A 25,040-nucleotide genomic window follows, 5' to 3' on the forward strand; every position below is an offset into this window, starting at 1 on the left:
CAGAAAACCACCAGCTTTGAACACCAGTAGGACTTAGGTTCAGGAGACCCAAAAGGCTGTGGGGTACTAGAAGTCTGCTCTTAAAGGGCTCACATGCAGACTAACTCACCCTAAGACTCAGAGAAAAGGCAGCAGTTTAAAAAGCACCTAGACCACATATGTAGGAGATTCATTAGCCAATGTTAAAGCAACTGCCAAGGGCACAGGGCTCTCTTTGGACATCATCAGGAAACAGAGGCACTGGTGGGTGCCATTTTTGTGTTTCCTCTCCTTGCTAGCATCACCCACACTATCTTGTGGCCCCAATGAAGCCCACAGGTGCAGAGCGTCAATACAGGTGATGCCCCTTGAGTACCTGGCCCTGGTGGCCAGGGAGGCCTGCGTTTCTGGGCCTCAGGAGATTGAAATAATTAGGCATCACAGCTACCACCCCAATGACATAGCAGACTGAAACATACCCCCAGTTTTCCACTAAAAAAGGCCCATTTTCTCGTCCTAGAGCCTCAGTGCAGAGTAGCTTCAGGCTTTCCACACATCTAGGGGTTACAGAGGAGCTCTCAGAGAACCTAGGCTAGGGGAATACCATCTTTGCACCCTCCCAGGCCTTGCTACAGCTCACCAGTACCTCCCAGAAAAGAGCATATACACTCGTCTACAGCCCTGACTTTTGCAACTGTCACCTCCAAATTACCTGGTTTGGAGGTCAGTAAAGATAACAACAGTGGTCCCACCAGACTATATATATTTGCATATTTTAAAGCTGCTGCCTGAGAGTCTGGCTTCAAATCAGTCTGAAACTAGGGGCTGACTGAGATCCCTACCTTTGAACACTGATAGGGCTTAGCACAACCTCAAAATCTGGAACTTATCAAGAATAAACCACACTGCTTAAACAATCACAAAGATTTGAGAGACCACCAAGAGCTAGGGCAAGGTCAAACAATAATGTTCACTGCTTACACAATAGAACTCCTTCGAGACTGGGTGAGGTATCCTCTTTTGCCTAATACATAGAAACACAGAGAGGCAAGCAAAATGAGGAAACCAAGGAATATGTTTCAAAAGAAAGAGCAAGATTAAATTAAAAAATCCTTAATGAAATGGAGATAAGTAATTTACCTGATATAGAGTTCAAAATAATAGTCATGAAAATGCTCACCAAACTTGAGAGAAGAACAGATGAATACAGTGAGGACTTCAACAAAGAGATAGAAAATATAAGAAAGTACCAAAACAAAAGTCACAGAGCTGAAGAATACAATAACTGAACTGAAAAAATGCAGTAAAGGGGTTCACTAGATCAAGCAGAAGAAAAAAAAAAAGAAAAAACTCAAAGAGGATAATGGAATTCATTCAGTAAGAGCAGCAAAAAGAAAAAAAATGACTAAGGGTGAAGCCAGCTTAAGGGATTTACGGTACACCATCAAACAGACTAATATACACGTGATAGGGATGACAAAAAAGGAAGAGAGAGAGAAAAGGGGCAGAAAGTTTATGCCAAGAAATAATGGCTGAAATTTTTCCTAACCTAGGGAAGGAAACAGACATCTAGGTCCAGGAAGACAAGAGAGTTACAAATAAGACAAACCCAGAGAGAGACACATTACAATAAAAATGTCAAAAGTTAAAGAGAGAATATTAAAAGCAGCAAGAGGAAAACAATTTTTATGTACAAGGGAACCTCCATAAGACTACCAGCTTATTTTCAAGAGGAAGCTTTGCACAGCAGAAGAGAGTGGCATGATAGATTCAAATTGCTGAAAAGAAAAATCTTCCAACCAAGAATACTCTGCTTGGCAAGGTTATCATTCAGAATCCAAGGGGAGATAAAGAATTTTCCAGACAAGCAAAAGCTAAAGGATTTTATCATCCCTAAACCACCCTTAAAAGAAAAATAAAGGGACTTCTTTAAGCTGAAAAGAAAAGGCACTAACAAGTAACAAGAAAACAAAAGAAAGTAAAAATTGCACTGGTAAAGGTAAATACACAATAAAACTAGTGGACTGACCATTTATTAAGCTATTATTAAGGTTAAAAGAAAAAAGTAGTAAAAGTAACTGTAACTACAATAATTAGTTATGACATACATAAAATTTTTTAAATGAAAAATATGCTATCAAAAACATAAAATGTGGATGGCAGTGATAAAAATGTAGAGTTTTTAGAATATGTTCAAACGTAACTTGCTCTCAATTTAAAAGAGACTGCTATATATATATATGCTGTTATATGTGAACATCATGTTAATCACAAAGCAAAAACCTTCAGTAGGTACACAAAAACAATAAAGAAGAAATCTAAACATAACAAAAAAAGTCATCAAAGCACAAGGGAAAGGAGCAAGAGAAGAAGAAAGGAACAGAGACAAACTACAAAAATAGCCAGAAAATAAGTAATAAAATGGTAATAAGTACATACCTATCAATAATTACTTTAAATGTAAATAGAATAACTTCTCTAATCAAAATACATACAGTGGTTGAATGGATTAAAAAAAAACTCATCTATATGTTGCCTCAAGAGACTTCAGATATAAGGACACATACAGACAAAGTAAAGGAGTGGAAAAAGATATTCCATGAAAATTAAAATAAAAAGGAAGCTGGTATAGCTATATTTATATCAAACAAAACAGACTTTAAAACAAAGACTGTAGTAAAAGACAAAGAAGGGTATTAGATAATGATAAAAAGGTCAATCCAGCAGGATGATATAACATTTGTAAATATATATACACCCAACTTAGGAGTATCTAAATATATAAAGCAAATATCAAGACACCTAAAGGGAGAAATTGACTGCAACACCATACTTCCATCAATGGATTGATCATTCAGAGAGAAAATAAAGAAACATTAGTCTTAAATGACACATTAGATCAGATGTATTTAATACACACATACAGGACATTCCAACCAAATTTAGCAGAACATACATGTTCAAGTGCACATGAACATTCTCCAAGATAGGACACATCTTAGATCACAAAACATATCAGAAGACTGAAACTATACCAAGTACCTTTCCTGACCACATGGTATGAAACTAAAAATCAATTTTAGGAAGAAAACTGGATAAATCACGAATACATCAAAATAAAAAAACATGCTACCAAATAACCAATGGGTCAAAAAAGAAATCAAAGAGGAAATAAAAAATTATTGTGAGACGAAAATGTCAACACAGCATTCCAAAACCTATGGAATGCAGCAAAAGCTGTTCTAAGAGGGAAGTTCATACAGATACAGGGCTACCTCAAGGAACAAGAAAAAATCCAAATACACAATCTAACTTTATACCTAAAAGAACCAGAAAAAAAGAACAAATGAAGGGAAAGAGTAAAAAAAAAAAAAAAAGGGAAATGATAAAGATCAGAGTAGAAATAAATGAAATAAAGACTTAGAAAACATTAGGAAAGATGAATAAAACCAACAGCTGGTGCTTTGAAAAGATAAAAAAAAATGACAAACCTTTCACTAGACTTACCAAGAAAAAAAGGGAGCAGGTTCAAATAAATAAAACCTAAAATGAGAGAGGTATTACAAATGATACCACAGAAATACAAAAGATCGTAAGAGATTATTACGAACAATTATGTGCCAAACTGGACAACTTAGAAGAAATGAAAAAATTCTTTGAAATATGCAAGCTTCTAAGACTGAATCATATAGAAATAAAAAATCTGAATAGACTGACTACGAGTAAGGAGATCTAATTAGTAATTTAAAAATTCCTAACAAACAAAAGTCTACCACCAGCTGGCTATACTGATGAATTCTTCCAAATATTCAAAGAAGGTTTGAAACCTAGCTGCCTAAAGTTCTTCCAAAAATTGAAGAGGAGGGAATGTTTCCAAACTCAATTTTAGAGGCCTGAAACCCTGATAATGAAACCAGACAAGAAAACCACACAAAAAGAAAATTACAGGTCAATAACCCTGATAAATATTGATGCAAAAACCCTCAACAAAATATTAGAAAACGAAATTCGACAATACATTAAAAAGGATCACATATCATGATCAAGTGGGATTTATTCCAGAGATGCAGAGTAGATCAACATCTCATTAACATTAACCACATCAGGAGAGACCTTCAAGATGGCGGAGGAGTAAGATGTGGAGATCACCTTCCTCCCCACAAATACACCAGAAATATATCTACATGTGGAACAACTCCTACAGAATACCTATTGAACGCTGGCAGAAGACCTCAGACTTCCCAAAATGCAGGAAACTCCGCATGTACCTGGATAGGGCATAAGAAAAAAGAAAAAACACAGACAAAAGAATAGGGACAGGACTTGCACTTCTGGGAGGGAGATGTGAAGGAGGAAAAGTTTCCACACACTAGGAAGCCCCTTCACTGGCAGAGACGAGGGGTGGCAGAGGGGAAGCTTCGGAGCCACGGAGGAGAGCACAGCTACAGGGGTGCAAAGGGCAAGGGGGAGAGATTTCCACACAGAGGATCTGTGCCGACCAGCACTCACCAGCCTGAGAGGCTTGTCTGCTCACCCGCCGGGATGGGCAGGGACTGGGAGCTGAGGCTCGGGCTTCGGAGGTTGGATCCCAGGGAGAGGACTGGGGTTGGCGGTGTGAACACAGCCTGAAGGGGGCTAGTGTGCCACAGCTAGCTGGGAGGGAAAAGATTCTGAAACTGCCTAAGAGGCAAGAGACCATTGTTCCAGGTTGTGCGAGGAGAGGAGATTCAGAGCACAGCCTAAAGGAGTTCCAGATACAGTCACAAGCTGCGGCTATCAGCTCAGACACCAGAGATGGGCATGAGATGCTAAGGCTGCTGCTGCAGCCACCAAAAAACCAGTGTGCAAGCACGGGTCACTATCCACACTTCCCCTCCCCGGAGCCTGTGCAGCCCACCACTGCCAGGATCCCGTGATCCAGGGACAAATTCTCCCGGAGAACACACGGTGTGCCTCAGGCTGTTGCAACGTCACGCCAGCCTCTGTCGCCACAGGCTTGCCCTGCATTCCGTACCCCTCCCTGCCCCAGCCTGAGTGAGCCAGAGTCCCTGAATCACCCGCTACTTTAACCCCATCCTGTCTGAGCGAAGAAGAGACGCCCTCCGGCGACCTACATGCAGAGGTGGGGCCAAATCCAAAGCTGAACCCCACAAGCTGTGCGAACAAAGAAGAGAAAGGGAAATCTCTCCCAGCAGCCTCAGGAGCAGTGGATTAAATTTCCACAATCAACTTGATGTACCCTGCATCTCTGGAATACCAGAATAGACAACAAATCATTCCAAAATTGAGACGGTGGAATTTGGGAGCAACTGTAGACTTGGGGTTTGCTTTCTGCATCTAATTTCTTTCTGGTTTTATGTTTATCTTAGTTTAGTTTTTAGAGTTTATTATCATTGGTAGATTTGCTTAATAATTTGGTTGCTCTCTTCCTTTTTTTGTTTATATATATATATGTATATATATTGTTTTCCTTTTTCTCTTTTGGTGAGGGCGTATGTGTATGCTTCTTTGTGTGATTGTGCCTGTATAGCTTTGTTTTACCATTTATCCTAGGGTGCTATCTGTCCATTTTTTTGTTTGTTGGTTGGTTTTACTATAGTTTTTAGTGTTCTTATCATTGGTGAATTTGTTTTTTAGTTTCGTGGCTCTCTTCTTTTTTCTTTCTTTTCCTTTTTTAATACTTTTTACTTTTTTATTTTTAATATTTTTTTGCTTTTTTATTTTAATAATATTATTTTATTTTATTCTATTTTATTTTTTACTTTCTTTATTATTTTCTCACTTTTCTTCTGAGGCATGTGGCTGACAGGGTCTGATGCTCCGGCCAGGTGTCAGGCCTGTGCCTCGAAGGTGGGAAAGCAGAGTTCAGGACATTGATCCACCAGAGACCTCCACATAATCTCAAACAGCAAAAGCTCTCCCACAGAACTCCATCTCAACACTAAGACCAAAAAACACTCAACCACCAGCAATCTACAGTGTTGGACACCCTAGGCCAAACAATTAGCAGTAAAGGAACACAACCTCACCCATTAGCAGAGAGGCTGCCTAAAATCATAATAAGGTCACAGAAACCTCAAAACACTCTAACGGAAGTGGTCCTGCCCACAGGAAAGACAAGATCCAGCCTCATCCACCAGAACACAGGCACCAGTCCCCTCCACCAGAAAGCCTACACAACACAATGAACCGACCTTAGCCACTGGGGGCACACAAGAAAAACAAGGGGAACTACGAACCTGCAGCCTGCGAAAAGGAGACCCCAAACACAGTAAGTTAAGCAAAATGAGAAAAAACAGAAACACACAGCAGACGAAGGAGCAAGGTTAAAAACCCACCAGACCTAATAAATGAAGAGGAAATAGGCAGTCTACCTCAAAAAGAATTCAGAGTTATGATAATAAAGATGATCCAAAGTCTTGGAAATAGAATTGAGAAAATACAAGAAACATTTAACAAGGACCTAGAAGAACTAAAGAGCAAACAAACAATGATGAACAACACAATAAATGAAATTAAAAATTCTCTAGAAGAAGTCAACAGCAGAAGAATGGATAAGGGACCTGGAAGATAAAATAGTGGAAATAACTACTGCAGAGCAGAATAAAGAAAAAAGAAAGAAAAGAATTGAGGACAATCTCAAAGACCTCTGGGACAACATTAAATGTACCAACATTCGAATTATAAGCATCACAGAAGAAGAGAAAAAGACAGGAACTGAGAAAATATTTGAAGGGATTATAGTTGAAAACTTCCCTAATATGAGAAAGGAAATAATCAAGTCCACGAACCACAGACTCCCATACAGGATAAATCCAAGGAGAAACATGCCAAGACACATATTAATCCAACTATCAAATATTAAACACAAAGAAAACATATTAAAAGCAGCAAGGTGAAAATAACAAATAACATACAAGAGAATCCCCATAAGGTTAACAGCTGATCTTTCAGCAGAAACTCTGCAAGCCAGAAGGGACTGGCAGGACATATTTAAAGTGATGAAGGAGAAAAACCTACAACCAAGATTACTCTACCCAGCAAGGATCTCATTCAGATTTGATGGAGAAAATAAAACCTTCACAGACAAGCAAAAGCTGAGAGAGTTCAGCACCACCAAACCAGCTTTACAACAAATGCTAAAGGAACTTCTCTAGGCAAGAAACACAAGAGAAGGAAAAGACCTACAATAATGAACCCAAAACAATTAAGAAAATGGGAATAAGAACATACATATCGATAATTACCTTAAATGTAAAAGGATTAAATGCTCCCACCAAAAGACACACACTGTCTGAATGGATACAAAAACAAGACACGTATATATGCTGTCTACAAGAGACCCACTTCAGACCTACGGACCCATACAGACTGAGTGTGAGGGGATGGAAAATGATATTCAATGCAAATGTAAATCAAAAGAAAGCTGGAGTAGCAATTGTCATATTAGACAAAATAGACTTTAAAATAAAGGCTATTGCAAGAGACAAATAAGGACACTACATAATGATCAAGGGATCATTCCAAGAAGATATAACAATTTTAAATATGTATGCACCCAACATAGCAGCACCTCAATACATAACGCAAATACTAACAGCCATAAAAGGGGAAATCAACAGTAACACAATCACTGTAGGGGACTTTAACACCCCACTTTCACCCATGGACAGATCATCCAAAATGAAAATAAATAAGGAAAAACAAGCTTTAAATGATACATTAAGCAAGAGGACTTAATTGACATTTATAGGACATTCCATCCAAAAACAACAGAATACACATTCTTCTCAAGTGCTCATGGAACATTCTCCAAGATAGATCATATCTTGGGTCACAAATCAAGCCTTGGTAAATTTAAGAAAACTGAAATCATATCAAGTATCTTTTCTGACCACAACGCTGTGAGACTGGATATAAATTACAGGAAAAAATCTGTGAAAAATACAAGCACATGGAGGCTAAACAATACACTACTTAATAACCAAGATATCACTGAAGAAATCAAAGAGGAAATCAAAAAATACCTAGAAACAAATGACAATAAAAACACAATGACCCAAAACCTATGGGATGCAGCAAAAGCAGTTCTAATAGGGAAGTTTATAGCAATACAATCCTACCTTAAGAAACAAGAAATATCTCAAATAAACAACCTAACCTTACACCTAAAGCAATTAGAGAAAGAACAAAAAAACCCCAAAGTTAGCAGAAGGAAAGAAATCATAAAGATCAGATCAGAAATAAATGAAAAAGAAATGAAGGAAATGATAGCAAAGATCAATAAAACTAAAAGCTGGTTCTATGAGAAGATAAACTAAATTGATAAAGCATTACCCAGACTCATCAAGAAAAAAAGGGAGAATAAGAAATGAAAAAGTAGAAGTAACAACTGACCCTGCAGAAATACAAAGGCTCATGAGCGATTAATACAAGCAACTACATGCCAATAAAATGGACAACCTGGAAGAAATGGAAAAATTCTTAGAAGAGTACAACCTTCCACGACTGAATCAAGAAGAAATAGAAAATATAATCAGACCAATCACAAGCACTGAATTTGAAACTATAATTAAAACTCTTCCAACAAACAAAAGCCCAGGACCAGATGGCTTCACAGGTGATTTCTATCAAATATTTAGAGAATACCTAACGCCTATCCTTCTCAAACTCTTCCAAAATATAGCAGAGGAGGAACACTCCAAAATTAATTCTACGAGGCCACCATTACCCTAATACCAAAACCAGACAAAGAGGTCACAAAGAAAGAAAACTACAGGCCGATATCACTGATGAACATAGATGCAAAAATCCTCAACAAAATACTAACAAACAGAATCCAAAAGCACATTAAAAGGATCATACACCATGATCAAGTGGGGTTTATCCCAGAAATGCAAGGATTCTTCAATATATGCAAACCAATCAATGTGATAAACCCTAGCAACAAATTGAAGGAGAAAAACCATAAGATCATCTCAATAGATGCAGAAAAAGCTTTTGACAAAATTCAACACCTATTTATGATAAAAAAAGCCCTAAAGAAAGTAGGCATAGAGGGAACTTACCTCAACAAAATAAAGGCCATATATGACAAACCCATAGCCAACATCATTCTCCATGGTGAAAAACTGAAAGCATTTCCTCTGAGATCAGGAACAAGACAAGGTTGTCCACTCTCACCACTATTGTTCAACATAGATTTGGAAGTTTTAGCCACAGCAATCAAAGCAGAAAAAGAAATAAAAGGAATCGAAATTGGAAAATAAAAAGGAGAGCAGTCACTGTTTGCCGATAATATATAGAGAGAATCCTAAAGATGTTACCAGAAAACTACTAGAACTAATCAATGAATTTGGTAAAGTAGCAGGATAGAAAATTAATGCACAAAATCTCTTGCATTCCTATACACTAATGACGAAAAATCTGAAAGAGAAATAAAGGAAACACTCGCATTTACCATTGCAACAAAAACAATAAAATACCCAGGAATAAAACTACCTAAGGCGACAAAAGACCTGTATGCAGAAAACTATAGGACACTGATGAAAGAAATTAAAGATGATACAAACAGATGGAGAGATATACCATGTTCTTGGATTGGAAGAATCAACATTTTGTAAATGACTACACTACCCAAAGTAATCTATAGATTCAATGCAATCCATATCAAACTACCAATGGCATTTTTCACAGAATGAGAACAGAAAATATCACAATTTGTATGGAAACACAAAAGACGCTGAATAACCAAAGCAATCTTGAGAAAGAAAAACGGAGCTGGAAGAATCTGGCTCCTTGACTTCAGACTATACTACAAAGCAACAACAATCAAGACAGTATGGTACTGGCACAAAAACAGAAATATAGATCAATGGAACAGGATACAAAGCCCAGAGATAAACCCACACACATATGGTCACCTTATTTTTGATAAAGGAGGCAATAATATACAATGGAGAAAAGACAGCCACTTCAATAAGTGGTGCTGGGAAAACTGGACAGCTACATGTAAAGAATGAAATTAGAACACTCCCTAACACCATACACAAAAATAAACTCTAAATGGATTAAAGACCTAAATGTAAGGCCAGACACTATAAAACTCTTAGAGGTAAACATAGGAAGAACACTGTATGACATAAATCATAGCAAGCTCCTTTTTGACCCACCTCCTAGAGAATTGGAAATAAAAACAAACAAATGGGACCTAATGAAACTTAAAAGCTTTTGCACAGCAAAGGAAACCATAAAGACGAAAAGACAACCCTCAGGATGGGAGATAATATTTGCAGACGAAACAACTGACAAAGGATTAATCTCCAAAATATACCGGCAGCTCATGCATCTCAATGTCAATAAAACAAACAATCCAATCCAAAAATGGGCAGAAGACCTAAATAGATATTTCTCCAAAGAAGATTATACAGATTGCCAACAAACACATGAAAGAATGCTCAACATCACTAAACATTAGAGAAATGCAAATCAAAACTACCATGAGGTATCACCTCACAGCAGTCAGAATGGCCATCATCAAAAAATCTACAAACAGTAAATGCTGGAGAGGGTGTGAAGAAAAGGGAATGCTCTTGCACTGTTCGTGGGAACGTAAACTGATACAGCCACTATGGAGAACAGTATGAAGGTTCCTCAAAAAACTAAAAATAGAACTACCATACGACCCAGTAATCCCACTACTGGGCATATACCCTGAGAAAACTATAATTCAAAAAGACTCATGTACCTCAATGTTCATTGCAGCTCTATTTACAAAAGCCTGGACATGGAAGCAACCTAAGTATCCATCGACAGATGAATGGATAAAGAAGATGTGGCACATATATACAATGGAATATTACTCAGCCATAAAAAGAAACAAAATTGAGTTATTTGTAGTGAGGTGCATGAACCTAGAGTCTGTCATACAGAGTGAAGTAAGTCAGAAAGAGAAAAAACAAATACTTTAAGCTAACACATATATATGGAATCTAAAAAAAAAAAAAAAAAAAGGTTATGAAGAACCTAGAGGCAGGACAGGAATAAAGATGCAGATGTAGAGAATGGACTTGAGGACACGGGGAGGGGGAAGGGTAAGCTGGGACGAAGTGAGGGAGTGGCATGGAGATATATACACTACTAAATGTAAAATAGATAGCTAGTGGGAAGCAGCTGCATCGCAGAGGGAGATCAGCTCAGTGCTTTGTATGCACCTCGAGGGGTGGGATAGGAAGGGTGGGAGGGAGATGCAAGTTGAGGGGATTTGGAGATATATGTATACGTATAACTGATTCACTTTGTTATACAGCAGAAACTAACACACCATTGTAAAGCAGTTATACTCCAATAAAGATGTTTAAAAAAAAAACATTAACCGCATTAACAAAATAGATGAAAATTATATAATCATCTCAATAGATGCAAAAAAGGCATTGTTTAATTTTGATTCAACATCCACTTATGATTAAAAACTCTCAACTAAGTAGGTATAGAAGGAATGTACCTCAACATCATGAAGGTCATATACACTAACCTACAGCTAACAACATACTCAATGAAAATTTGAAAGCTTTCCCTCTAAGATCAGGAACAAGACAAGGATGCCTACTCTTGCCTCTTTTATAAACATAGTATTGGAAGTCCTAGCCACAGCAGTTAGGCAAGGAAAAGAAACAAAATCATCCAAATTGGAAAGAAAGAAGTAAAACTGGAATTATTTGCAGATGACATAAGACTACACATAGCAAACCCTAAAAACTACACAAAAAAAAATATTAGAACTAATAAATGAATTCAGCAAAGTTGCAGGATAGAAAATCAATGTACAGTCAACCCTCCTTATCCATGGGTTTTACATCTGTTGATTCAATCAACCATGGATCAAAAGTATTTTAGGGGCTTCCCTGGTGGTGCAGTGGTTGAGAGTCCGCCTGCCGATGCAGGGGACGCGGGTTCATGCCCCGGTCTGGGAAGATCCCACATGCCGTGGAGCGGCTGGGCCCGTGAGCCATGGCTGCTGAGCCTGCACGTCCGGAGCCTGTGCTCTGCAACGGGAGAGGCCACCACAGCGAGAGGCCCGCATACCGCAAAAAAATAAATAAATAAATAAAAAGTATTTGAAAAAAATTCCAGAAATTTCCAAAAATCAAAACTTGAATTACATGCTGGCAACTATTTACATAGCATTTATACTATATTCAGTATTGTAAGCAATTTAGAGATGATATAAAGTATATGGAAGGATGTTCATGGGTTATACGTAAATACTATGCCATTTCCTAAAAGGGACTTGAGCATCCATGGATTTTGGTATCTGTGCAGGGGTCCTGGCAGCAACTCCCTTTGGATACCTAGAATGACTGTACAGAAATCTGTGCATTTCTATAAATTATAATGAAATATCAAAAAGAGAAATTAAGAAAACAACCTCATTTACAATTACATCAGAAAGAATAAAATACCTAGAAGTAAATTTAGCCAAGGAGGTGAAAGACCTGTAGACTGAAAACTCTAAGACATTGATAAAAGGTATTGAATAAGACACAAAGAAATGGAAAGCTATTCTGTACTCATGGAGTGGAAGAATTAATATTGTTTAAATGTCCATACTACCCAAAGTGATCTACAGATTCAATTCAATCTCTATCAAAATTCCAATGACATTTTTCACAGTACTAAAACAACCAATTTACACATTTCTATGGAACTACAAAAGACTCTGAATAGCCGAGCATCTTGAGAAAGAAGAACAAACCTGGAGGAATCATGCTCCTTGATTTCAAACTATACTACAAAGCTATAGTAACCAAAATAGCATGGTATTGGCATAAAAAAGATACACAGATCAATGAAACAGAATATAGAGCCCAGAAATAAATGCACACATATATGGTCAATTAATTAATGACAAAGGAGCCATGAATATACAATGGGTAAAAGACGATCTCTTCAATAAACTGTGTTGAGGAAACAGGACACACATAAAAAATGAAAGTAGACCATTCTCTTACACAATACATAAAAATTAATCCAAAATGGATTAAAGACTTGAATGTAAGACCTGAAACCTTAAGACTCCTAGCAGAAAACATAGGTGGTAAGTCCCTTGACCTAGGCCTTGGTGATGATTTTTTGAATCTGACACCAAAAGCAAAGGCAACAAAAGCAAAAATAAAAAAGTGGGACTATTTCAAACTAAAAAGCTTCTGCACAGGAAAGGATACTATCAATAAAATGAAAAGGCAACCTAAAATGGGAAAAATATTTGCAAATCATATATCTGATAAGGAGTTAATACCCCAAATATTAAAGAACTCATTCAACTCAACAGCAAAAAAAAAAAAAAAAAAAAATTGGAATAAAAATGGTCATAGGATCCAGATAGACATTTTTCCAAAGAAGACATACAGATGTCCAACTGGTACATGAGAATATTCTCAACATTACTAATTATTAGGAAAATGAAAATCAAAATCACAATGAGATATCACCTCCCACCTGTTAGAATGGCCATTATTAAAAAGAAAAGAAATAAAAAATGTTGAAGAGGTTTCAGAGAAAAGGAAATCCTCTTACACTATTGGTGAGAATGTAAGTTGGTGCAACCACTATGGAAAACAGTATGGTGGTTCCTCAAAAACTTAAAAATAAAACTACCATATAATCCAGCTATTCTACTTCTGGGTATTTATCCCCTAAAAATCCCCCAAAACTCTAATTCAAAAAGATACACACACACCCCTATGTTCGTTGCAGTAGTGTTTACAATAGCTAAGATATGGAAACAACCTAAGTGTTTATTGATGGATATATGAATAAAGAAGATGTGGTATGTATGTATATATACACACCCACAATGAAATGTGTTATTCAGCCATAAAAAGAAGGAAATCTTGACATTTGTGACAACATGGTTGGACCTAGAGGGCATTATGCTAAGTAAAATAAGTCAGACAGAGAAAGACAAATACCATATGATTTCACTTATATGTAGAACATAAAAAAAAAAAAAACATGCTAACAAAACAAAACTCATTGATTGCTGGTTATCAGAGGAAAAGGAAGAGAATGGGGTAAAATGGGTAAAGGGGATGGATTGTATGGTGACGTATGGTAACTAGACTTATGGTGAGATCACTTTCTCATGTATACAAAGATCAAATTATTACGTTGTACACCTGAAACTAATATAATGTTATTTTTACCAGTTTTACCTCAAAACTTATAATACAATTTAAACTAATCAAAAGAATATTGTAGAAAATCAGACAAAGATACCTTACCATTCATTTCCTTGTGAAGGGTTTTCTAGTAGCACTCGGATTATGTACAAAAAGCAGCTTAATAATTTGAGAGAAAAATTGAACAGACGTATTCTTAGACCTTTAAACAAACAACAAAAATTGGATTTTCATTTGAACTCAGTCCAAAAAAGATTAAAAAGAATTGTCAAAAATATCAGCTTTAAGTACAGCACTCAAATTGTGTTTAGAATCTACAATACCATAATTGCTTACCCACTCTGAAGTTCTAGGTGGCTAAATATTGAAACAAAAAATGAGAATGACAGAATGTATGAACCGCAAATGAAAGTAAATATTATACACTAAGAGAAAACCTACATTTGAGCATTCAGAAGCCACAAAAATCATGTCCGATCAAGATTGGTTCAAGTATGCTTAGAAGTTTAAGCATTTTATAGATCCATGAATTTTGGAATAAATTTTAACTAGCCAGAAAATCTAGCTGCTTACAAATTCACAGGATAAGTTATAAATCTTGTATCTTCTGAGCACCTTGTAGGTTTGATTGTAGAGAAATTATAATCATGTAAATAATTATGTATTATACATTTAATTAGTAATTATAGAGAAATCCTAATAGCATATGCTGGGAAATACACAAGCACACACACACACACACGCAGACACACACACACACACACGCAGACACATTTTTGAGACTCCACCAACTTTTTACTTTAGGTTTAAATACCAATGAAATCTTAAAAAAAAAATTTGTGGGAATTAAGACTGCCATGTATGTATCTTTGAACCTGTCGTTCACAGTTATGCAGCCTATAATACTTGATGATGAAGAAGAGTAATTAATATTAAGCAAAACATGTTTAAAGTCTGATTAATAGAAGCATTACCTTTCCTGCAATTATCAGGTGGGGACTGATTCACAGATTGTGAATAAAATTTTGAGGTCTTCCTATAATTAATTGTCAATAAAATCTGGAAATGAAATGCCATTTTGTTTTTACTCTGCTATAAGTGAGTGTACCTGAGGTAATATTTCTTAACAGTAAAAGGTTAATGCTTATTAATTGTGCAATTTTTCCTGGGTTTTCCTACTAAAATGCTAGATACTTATGGTTTAGCTTCTTTATAAAGTCTTCTAAACTGTTAATGAAATTGCCCCAGTTTTATAGAACTGATCTCTTCAAATGACAGCTTAGTCAAAGCTGGCTGTTGTTAAAGTATTCAAATAATACATCTATTCCTTCTGGTCTGGAGAAAGAAAATTTTTAGTAAAATTTTTAAAATAAAGGAAACCTTCTATGCAAATGATGTGGCCTCTCCAGGTAACATCTATTGGTGGGATTCCACCTTGGGAATTCAAAACAACTGGATTAGAGAAGCACTAGTTATTATTAGCCTAATCCTAAAACTAACCAGCCATTAAGATTCTCTAACCTGTGTGCCTTACAGACTGAAATATTCCCTGTAGTCAGTATTTGGGTAACTGCTCACAACTCAAGTTTCTCTCTATGAACTCTAAAGAAGCACAACTTACTTTAGACCACCCCAGGAGGTCAAAATTCAAAAAGAGCAAAGTCTACATCAGTCTAATGTAGACCTCTCAATGCTTCTTGACATCTTAAGTAATAATCACATGAAAAAACTGCATATTGGTTCATTATTTATGGCTTTTTCAAAGTACATGGTACTAGGGGGAGGCAAGTATGACTGGCACTTCAACCCTGAACAGGCTTAGGAGGTCAGTGACTATGCTGATTTCATGCCTCCTTGAAGTTCCAACGTTTCCCAAGGTTTTTTGATGATAAGGATCACTGAGATGTTATATGCTGAGCTTAGCTCTATACTTTCTGATTTTAAATCTCCAGGGGAGGATGCTAGTAATCTGTACCTTTCGGAACAGCCTACATGTTTCTTGTTATTAGGTGTGATGGGGAAACTCTTCCCTACTAAATCACTAAACCAGAAAATTATTCCCCATTATGGTCACTTGGAATCACCAGAGTCTTCTCAAAACAAGTTTTGGTATCCCTCACAGTTAAAATATGGGGAACCCTCACTTAAATGATTTTCCTCAATGTTCCTAGCAATCCAAATGGTCCACTCAGAAGTCTACTTACTGATGTGGGATTTCGAGAAGTAAAATAGTCAAGAAACCTTGACTTGACACCACCAGATGTAACATCTATTGTTTTCTAAACTTTAATGCCCGGCAGATAAGACTATCAATTTTACTTCTCTCTATAAAAGATATTTTGCAAAAGGATTGCAAAGCTGAAATTTTTTAAGGTAAACATATATACAAATATATACACAGGGGAATAAAATTAAAGACTTACTTGATCTCTGGTTTTTGATAAAAAATAACTTTAGTCTCTCTTTAAATGTGTTTTCATTCATATAAAATTCAACTTGCACCCTGCAAACAAAAAATAAAAACATAATTAATCTAAAGACTAATATATAAGAAAATAAAAATAAATTATTTGATGTGATACATTGTATACTTTGAGTGAATCCCCACCACAGAAAAGGAGAATTGAGTAAAATGCTAATTTTTTATTTTTGAGAGAAGCAGTTACTTTCCAATTTTAAAGATATAGTCAGTTCAAATATCATATGTAGTTGATTTGATTATTTGTATCAGTGGATATGATGAGTGGTATGGGTGATTCCAAACAGCACTAATGCAAAAGTCTTTCATATGTGTTTTTGGAATAATTTTTCATGAGTGTTTTCCTAATTCTTTTCTCTGTCATCAAAATCAACTGCATGCTTAAAAAATTCAGGTTGAACTAACCACTCCAGATCTACTGTGTCTGAAACTTAAGGGACTGGGCCTGAAAATCTATTTCTACCAAGTCTTCACTTTATCTTGAGACTATGTGGGACACCATGTATGGAACACTTTACCTTTTTATTTATCTAGCTCATAATAAAATATATATGGATCAACAAAGGACTGGTAGTGCAAGTGGCATGTTAAAGTCACCATAGAGAAGTTACAAACCAGACAAATCAGTTAAGGGACTGAATATTCTACATTTAATCTACTATAAACTGATACCAACACTCTAAAACATAATAGCGTTCTAATAAATGCATTTGCTTTCTCCCTAAATTCTAGCAAACTTCTCTTATGTGATAGGGCTTAAATAATATTTTCAAAATACTGAGTGAAAAGAAACATTGTGTTCAGTGCATGGTAACTTGTGAATAATCATCATCTGAAATTTTCTTAGTTAAATAGTCTCAAACATATTTATTATGGGTTAGGATTCTAAACAAATTAAGAAAACATTTTAATGCTTACACAAACAACAAAGACATAATTTCATTTTTCCTTATGTGACAAAATTTTGATAAGGTAATCTGTATAAATGAGATAGTTTTTTATTTGTTTTTTGTTTTGCAGGAGTACACAAAAGAGATAAAACTGGAGAAAAAATAATTGACATGTACTACAGAAATATTACTCCTAAATTCTAAGCTGCATGTTCAAGAAGATCTATGAATATTTTAAAAGCAATATCTCTTAGGCCATAAAAACAAAAGGGCTTTTGTTATCAATTGCAAAACAAGTTTTATCTGTTATACCTTCCAGAAGACTTGAATTGCTCTTTTTCTTTTATTCCTAAAGAAAATATCCTCACCCATAAACATTTTTTCTCTTCTTTGCATAATTTTGTCATTTACTGTCCTCTTTTTTACTTTATATGTAAAATCACAAAAATCAACACATAAATCATGATTCTCTTTACTTGTTAATTTCTTTAGCAAGAAGCCATGAAAAAACAAGATCTTCTAGCAGAACACCTCTATATGCATGCCTGTGTGCATGCACACACCACTTCACATATATGCAAACCTTCACACTCACATGCTATAAAAGTACATGTACACACATGCAGTCCCACAACTCCACTAGTATCTTGGAAAGCCATGATTGGCTCTATTTCCCTTGTTTATCAAATGAAAAGGACTTTATTTTAAATAAAGTAACTGTAACACTGATATCAAGCTAAATTAGTTCATATTTGCTATGGATACAAAAGCAAGTTTGAGAGGACATATGGCTAATACACAAGTAATAAAGCAAAGGCCGTGCAGATTTGCTTCCTAGAATTATCCAATTTATAAAAATATGAGTCCATTCTTCAGTTAATATCAGAGTGCAGTACTGGGTATATAATAGAAGTGCATTTTTCAACTAAAATGAGATCATCTAAAGCCTGAAGCAAAAAATGAGGGATCTGGAAAGTATTTCATTGGATGACAAGTTTAAGGAACTGGAAATGTTTAACCTAAATATGAAGAATATGCACTAACAAAATGGCTGTCTTTAAATACTGAAGTGACCATCAGTATTAAAATGAGATGATTCATAATATGATGCTCTATTGTATAGGATTAATTATAGAAAAATATGAGATTATGAATGATATTACACGATTTTGAAATGGCTATCATTATAAAGTGGAGAGCTCGCCAATCCATATAAATGTGCCAAAGACTAGATAAGAGCTTGCAAGTGACTGGATTTTTTTCCTGAGGTAAAAACAATTTTGCACGGTGTGAGGTCTCTCATTAAATGACTTCGAAATTCCATTTTAAGTATAATATCGTGCGAAGTAAAACTCTTTCTTTTTTAAATTAATTTATGTTATTTTATTTTATATTTTTGGCTGTGTTGGATCTTTGTTGCTGCATGCTGGCTTTCTCTACTTGCGGCGAGCAGGGGCTAATCTTCATTGTGGTGCATGGGCTTCTCATTGTGGCGGCTTCTCTTGTTGCGGAGCACGGGCTCTAGGCGCGTGGGCTCAGTAGTCGTGGCACATGGGCTCAGCAGTTGTGACTTACGGGCTCTAGAGCACAGGTTCGGTAGTTGTGGCGCACGGGCTTAGTTGCCCCACTGCATGTGGGATCTTCCCGACTAGGGCTCGAACCCTTGTCCCCTGTATTGGCAGGCGGATTCTTAACCACTGGGCCACCAGGGAAGCCCAAAACTCTTAATTAATCTAGCGATCTCTCCAAGTCAATAACACTGAGGACCATGGATGATATTAAAGCATAAATTTATACAAATGCTTTTCAAAGCTAAAATGAAAAAAAAAAACAAACAAAATGCTTTTTGACCCATGTCTTCTAACAGGTACAAAAAAATGTCCTTTGGGTTTACGATTTATAATATGGAGTGGATTTTTCTTTTATTTGATCCAACAGCAACTCTTTGGGAATCAACGACACTTAGTGTACTGTACACTTTCAGGAACTCTCCAGCACCATAAAGTTCTCTAATACTCAGAGATTTAGGACAGAGTTTACTTTTTATCTTTCCCAATTTTTTTCAAGATTTTAGTTGATTTTCAATATCCTCCTAGTATTTCCCTTTCCAGATTTAAATGTACTTTTCCTTCCTTCCTTCCTCTCTTCTGATCTTCCTCTTTCCTTCTTCTCTTCCTTCCTTCCTTCCTTCCTCTTTTATGGCCTGCCTCCTCCCATCTAACTTTATCTGAACTTACCTCCATCCAGAAGGTCATTTTAGTGGACTCAAACTATATGGTTTTGAACAATACACCAGGGCAAATCTGCCCTCATCAATCCTTAAAATGTGATTTTTCCACATTTATACTCAAAATAAAATTAAGATCATTTTGTCACATTTATCCTAATATAATAGTGGAAATGGGTGTATTTAATAAAAAATAAAGTGGAGTTGCAATCCTTATTAGGCCATATCTGTTCTTACTGACATATGTTACCATTGGTTAATAACATTATTTTTATGTTGGTCAACAATGTTTTATTTGGGCAGATCCTATTATATTGTTTGCTATTCTAAAAGTGTTTTGTTCCAACCTTTAACTTTTGTTTTTGATACTGTAACTGACTACCATGTTGAACTCTCTCATAGGTAGTGATATTTTTCAGGTTTATTTTCTGAGTTTTCTAGGCAGACAATCATGTCATCTGGAAATCTCCAATATTTGTATTCCCATTTTATTGTTCTTGTCTTATTACGTTGACTAGAACTTTTTGATGAAAAAAAAATAATCAAATAACCGTGGTGTGCATTCTTAGAAGGCTTCTAGTGCTATAGCAGTAATTATATTGTTGACCATGAGATTGCAATAAATACTTATGTTTTACTAAAACTCATAACAGGAATGAATGAATGTTGATGTTAAAAAAAACTCGTCTTGAATCTATTAGTTGATGGTACATTTTTGTTTTTCTCTTGATTTATTGATTTGGTAAATTATTTTAATAGTTTTTCTATTAGGCAATTATTTTTTTCAGTTGTGGAATAAGTTGTTTTTGTAATAGTGAACTATTCATGTAATTTACTGCTGGATTCATTTTCCTATATTTTAGGAGCTTTTCTTCTATGCTCATAACTAAGATTGATGTGCTATTACCTTTAGATTATTCTAATATCTTCAAATACAGACTGAAAAACTCTCCAGATATTTTATTCTCTGGAACAATTTTAAGTATATAGAGATTTTTTTGTATAACCATCATCAATTTGTCTTAACAATATCAACTGCCTTAATACTGATTTAAATGTTTTATTTTTTTCCCATTTTCCATTGCTCTGGTTACTTGAATTTAGCATAAAAATTATGCAGGATCTTGTTAAAAGGCAATTTCCTTGTTTCAGTCTTAAAATTCTTGTTTACTTTCTTTAAAATACCAAAAATAATTCTGACCCAGGTTGTCAGTGCACCATTCTTTCAGAAACACTTTTTTTTTTTTGCTCTAATAATGCCTTGGACTCTGTTTAGGATGTCAAAGTTTTGCAGATATTCTCTTTTGAAAATTATGCTACATACAGATCATTACCAAAGGAAAATTCTTCCTCTGTGTCCACTTTGTGCTTTTCCCTTCCTGCCTTCCTCTGATGCTGTGATATTGGTCATGGAGTCCAGGTACCAGTTTTTCTATTACTACACTCATTCAAACAAGGCAATATCTACCTGGACTTTCTGGTCTAACTGTTGTTCTTCCCTTCCAATCATTCTCTATGATGGTGATGGTAGCGCTTCTTAGTCATATGAAGTAAGTCCATTAGATTGTAAGCTCCATGAGGGTGGGGACCATATTGTTCATGTTTATGTCTTAAGTATCTCTTAAGTTACTTGAGACCTATTAGGGACCTATTCCTGTTCAATGCCTGAATGAAGGTCCCCAGTTCTTTCTTTGGTACAAATCTTAAGGACTCTGAGTCGATAGTGTAGTGGAATAGATAAAGTCATCTTCCTTTCCTTAGGTTATAACTATTTTGAGGATGCAAAACTTGGGTTTGTGGTGAGCTGAATCCTCGTAAGCTCTTATTCCAACTTGGTCTACCTTGTGATTAATGATCATTCCCTGCAGCGTTTTTTTTTTTTTTTCAGTTTTATTAATTTGGATGTGTTTGTTTATTTGCACCATCTCCCCATGATTTAATGAACATTTAGAAAAAAATCCACTACTGTTGATTGATTTAATTTTTACAGTGTTGCTATGACTTGGGTAAGGCCACCATCAACTTTATTTTATAGAGAAAAAACTTCAATTCAAATAATTTTAGCGACTTGCCCAAATTTATAGCTAGTACTGAGACAGAATTGGGACACTGGTCCTTCTGTTACTACTTCTTGCTTCCTGACTCCTCATCAAGTTAGTTCTTCATTATTAGGAGAGTTCTAGGTCACCTGCAAAGTCTTACAAAAGAGGACTGCAAACACCAAACCCACACAGGGGCACTGAGAAGTGTTTGTTTAATACTGCCCTTTGATTATTGACTCTAAACCAGGTTCCTGTCCATTTCCAAATATTCACCCTTAACTTCAGGTAACTAAATTATTTAACAGAGCTACCATTCAAGTGGAACCTTGTAAAACAATAAATTAAAAAATAAGCCTACCATTAATTTCTCATTTAAAAAAATTAGTTTCACCAGTTCATGCTCAAGTGCTTCCAAAGGCCTTCTACCTGGCTTCCAATCTTTACTACATGCACAAAAAATAACCTCACTTTAAATACTTTGGAGTCCTTCCTAAAGCATCTCCCAACATCTTTTTGCCTGTCTTATTCTTTTCATAATTATGCAAGCCTAACTTTCCCACCTCTTTTAGTTGGTAACATCTTATAAGGAGGCAGAGATTAATTCTGGAGACTTTCAATAGCATTCTCTGCATCTTAAAAATAAAATTTTAAATAATGTCATTTTCAGAAAGGGAAACCAGCTATTATTATATGCATATGTATATATATACATATATGTGTTTAAATAGATATATGTTTATATATAGTACATGTACATATATATGTTTAAATAGATATATATTTTTATATAGTGATGATAGATAAATAGATAGATAGATGTAATGGTAATGAGGAAAGAACCTGGGGTGCTAATCACTCATCAATTTTCTTTCATTCTGGATAATGCTGATACCCCTCAATAATAGCATTTATGCTTTTGTCACTCCCTGGTAATCACAGCTTGCTGGTAGCTGGAAATACACAGATTTGTGGTTTCCATGGGAAAACAATTTACAAGTCCACCCAGGAGTACTTTTTTATTCAAGTCTCTCTTCAGTTTGAAAACTCATGTCCTCATGTCAATGTTCATTTTCAGGACCTACTCTCTGTACTTCCCCATTTTTCTAAAAATAATTAAATTTAAGCAATCCCAATTTAACTTAAACCTATGCACAGGAAGCAAAACATAAAGAAAGCTAGAATAAGTATTTAGCTTTATTTAGGTATAAAGATACACTTTTTTCACCCTTAAATTGCAAAAAGATTTTGCTTCTTCATACCTTGGCCCAACTGCATGGTGGCGGGCAGGTCTGGATCAAGTAGGTATATATACATACTCATACAGGGTATAAAGATATATATATACACAAATATATGAACATGCATAAATGTAAACATACGTTCGTAAAGTATAAAGCTGTTAGCCACAGGAAGGTAGAAAAACTTACATAATAACGACTACAGGTAGCATGGCCTCACCACAAGCCTAACGGCCTCCCAATCAAAACTCATAACAACTACAACATGTAAATCCTCTTTGCTTTTTCTGTATGCATATAAGATAAGAAGAGGATAGAAGACACCATGTAACTTCTAACTCAGATTGGACTCTTGCACCAGTCATTTTAAAGCCTTGAAGGAAAAATATAACAATGCTCCCACAGCCCAGGATTGCTAGGAATGGGCGGCATGATTAAATAGCAAAGCCCAGTTTGGGAAGAAATGTGTGTGTTTTGGGGGAGGAAGCTATTGGGTCTCAAATAGGGCATGATCAACAGATGCTAGTTGTTAATATGAAACTGGAAATTACACAAAGACTTCCATATGCAATGAAAGAAGCACCTTTTAGTTTTATTGAATTCTTTGCACCAATGTCATAAGATTTTAAATCAGTTCTGCAAGCCCTCTCCCATTCTGTACCTCAAAAGTCATAGATGAGTAATAGGCACAGCTCACTGGGGACACACATTTTTTTAGGATTTATTTTATTACTTAATATTCTTACTTAAGTAACATATATGATTTTAATAGATAAATCATACTGGGTTGAATACAGTTAAAGACATGGCCCCACAATTTGGAGAAAGAGGGGGAAACAGTCACAAATAGAATTTCACTTAATAAATATTACAATAAATCTAATGGGTTTTCTAGAGAAACTGAATTTTTCTCCATAATAGTTTGTTGATATGTTCATTTATTTGTTTATTTTGTAGTGAAGTATAAAGCTAAGAGGGATAAGAGCACAGACTTTGGAATCAGATGATATGCATCTGATTATCAGATTTCCTAACATTTATTCTCTGTAAAATGTGGATATTATTTCCATTAACAGGTTATGAAAATTAAAGAAGATACTTTCTACGTGAGACAAACAACTGGACAATGGCAAATAACTGTTTTCTGGTATGTTGGTAGCTTAAAAATATTCCTAGAATAAACACTTATAAAGGGAAAAACAAAAACTGTGGATCACTGATGCCAATTTGATGTAGTTGATTCCTCCAAGATATTTGCTTAGGAAAAATGAGGATACAAGGCAATAAATAACTTCACTGTTTACTCCAGAAAACTCCTACAGATCAATTTATTGGAGACAACAGTCCATTTACCTAGGCAAACACATCACTTATTTATAAGACATTAAGACTTGCATTGTCTTTTTACTTATTACTCATTAAGAGTTCAAAACCTTCACTTTGCTGTGTCCGCCAATGCTAAGTGACTTATCCTTTTTCACCATGAAAGATCCCTCTTACACCACTTGAGCCCTTATTCCAAAGCCTAATAAATATCTCACTTCTAACATCATCTTCTGAAGCATTGCCAATGCTTACTCACTAACTTCAGGGAGTTTAAATAAACTTAGTTTTGCTCCATTTACAAGCATCTGGTGACATGTCAATTATTTAAACAATAGTATAAAGGAAATTATCCTACATCTGCTGATTTATAACGTAATTATTTTTACTCAATCATAGAAGATGCAGGCCTAGATTGTCATTTTTAACACTGCATGGTATTCTTCTATATATTCCTCTATGTTAACAATGCACCATTTTTTCACAATTCTCTTACATACATAAATGGATTTTTAGGTTTTGTTGGTTTATTATGAAAAAATAAGAAAATATCATGCACTTTTCTAATAAATAATAAGTATATTGCCTATATTTTTACTAAATAACATAAAATCTAAATGTCAAATCAATTTAAACCTATGTATATGACAAACAACATAGCAGTAATCTAAAAATCTGGTTA

General features: G+C 35.4%; 1 protein-coding gene across 3 annotated transcripts in view; it reads right to left on the bottom strand.

Moving 5' to 3' along the window:
- The window catches only part of KCNT2 (potassium sodium-activated channel subfamily T member 2), a 370,804-nt gene that overhangs the window by 247,010 nt on the left and 98,754 nt on the right, over nucleotides 1-25,040 (bottom strand). For all 3 annotated transcript variants that reach the window (XM_065876379.1, XM_065876371.1, XM_065876363.1), the window contains exons 2-3: nucleotides 16,583-16,662; nucleotides 14,262-14,361 (exon numbers count right to left, since the gene is read on the bottom strand). In XM_065876379.1, the coding sequence (XP_065732451.1) occupies nucleotides 14,262-14,361; nucleotides 16,583-16,662 (180 nt within the window). The remainder of the gene's footprint in view (nucleotides 1-14,261; nucleotides 14,362-16,582; nucleotides 16,663-25,040) is intronic.

Source organism: Phocoena phocoena, chromosome 1, assembly GCF_963924675.1.
Source record: "Phocoena phocoena chromosome 1, mPhoPho1.1, whole genome shotgun sequence".
In the NCBI taxonomy this organism is placed as follows: domain Eukaryota; kingdom Metazoa; phylum Chordata; class Mammalia; order Artiodactyla; family Phocoenidae; genus Phocoena; species Phocoena phocoena.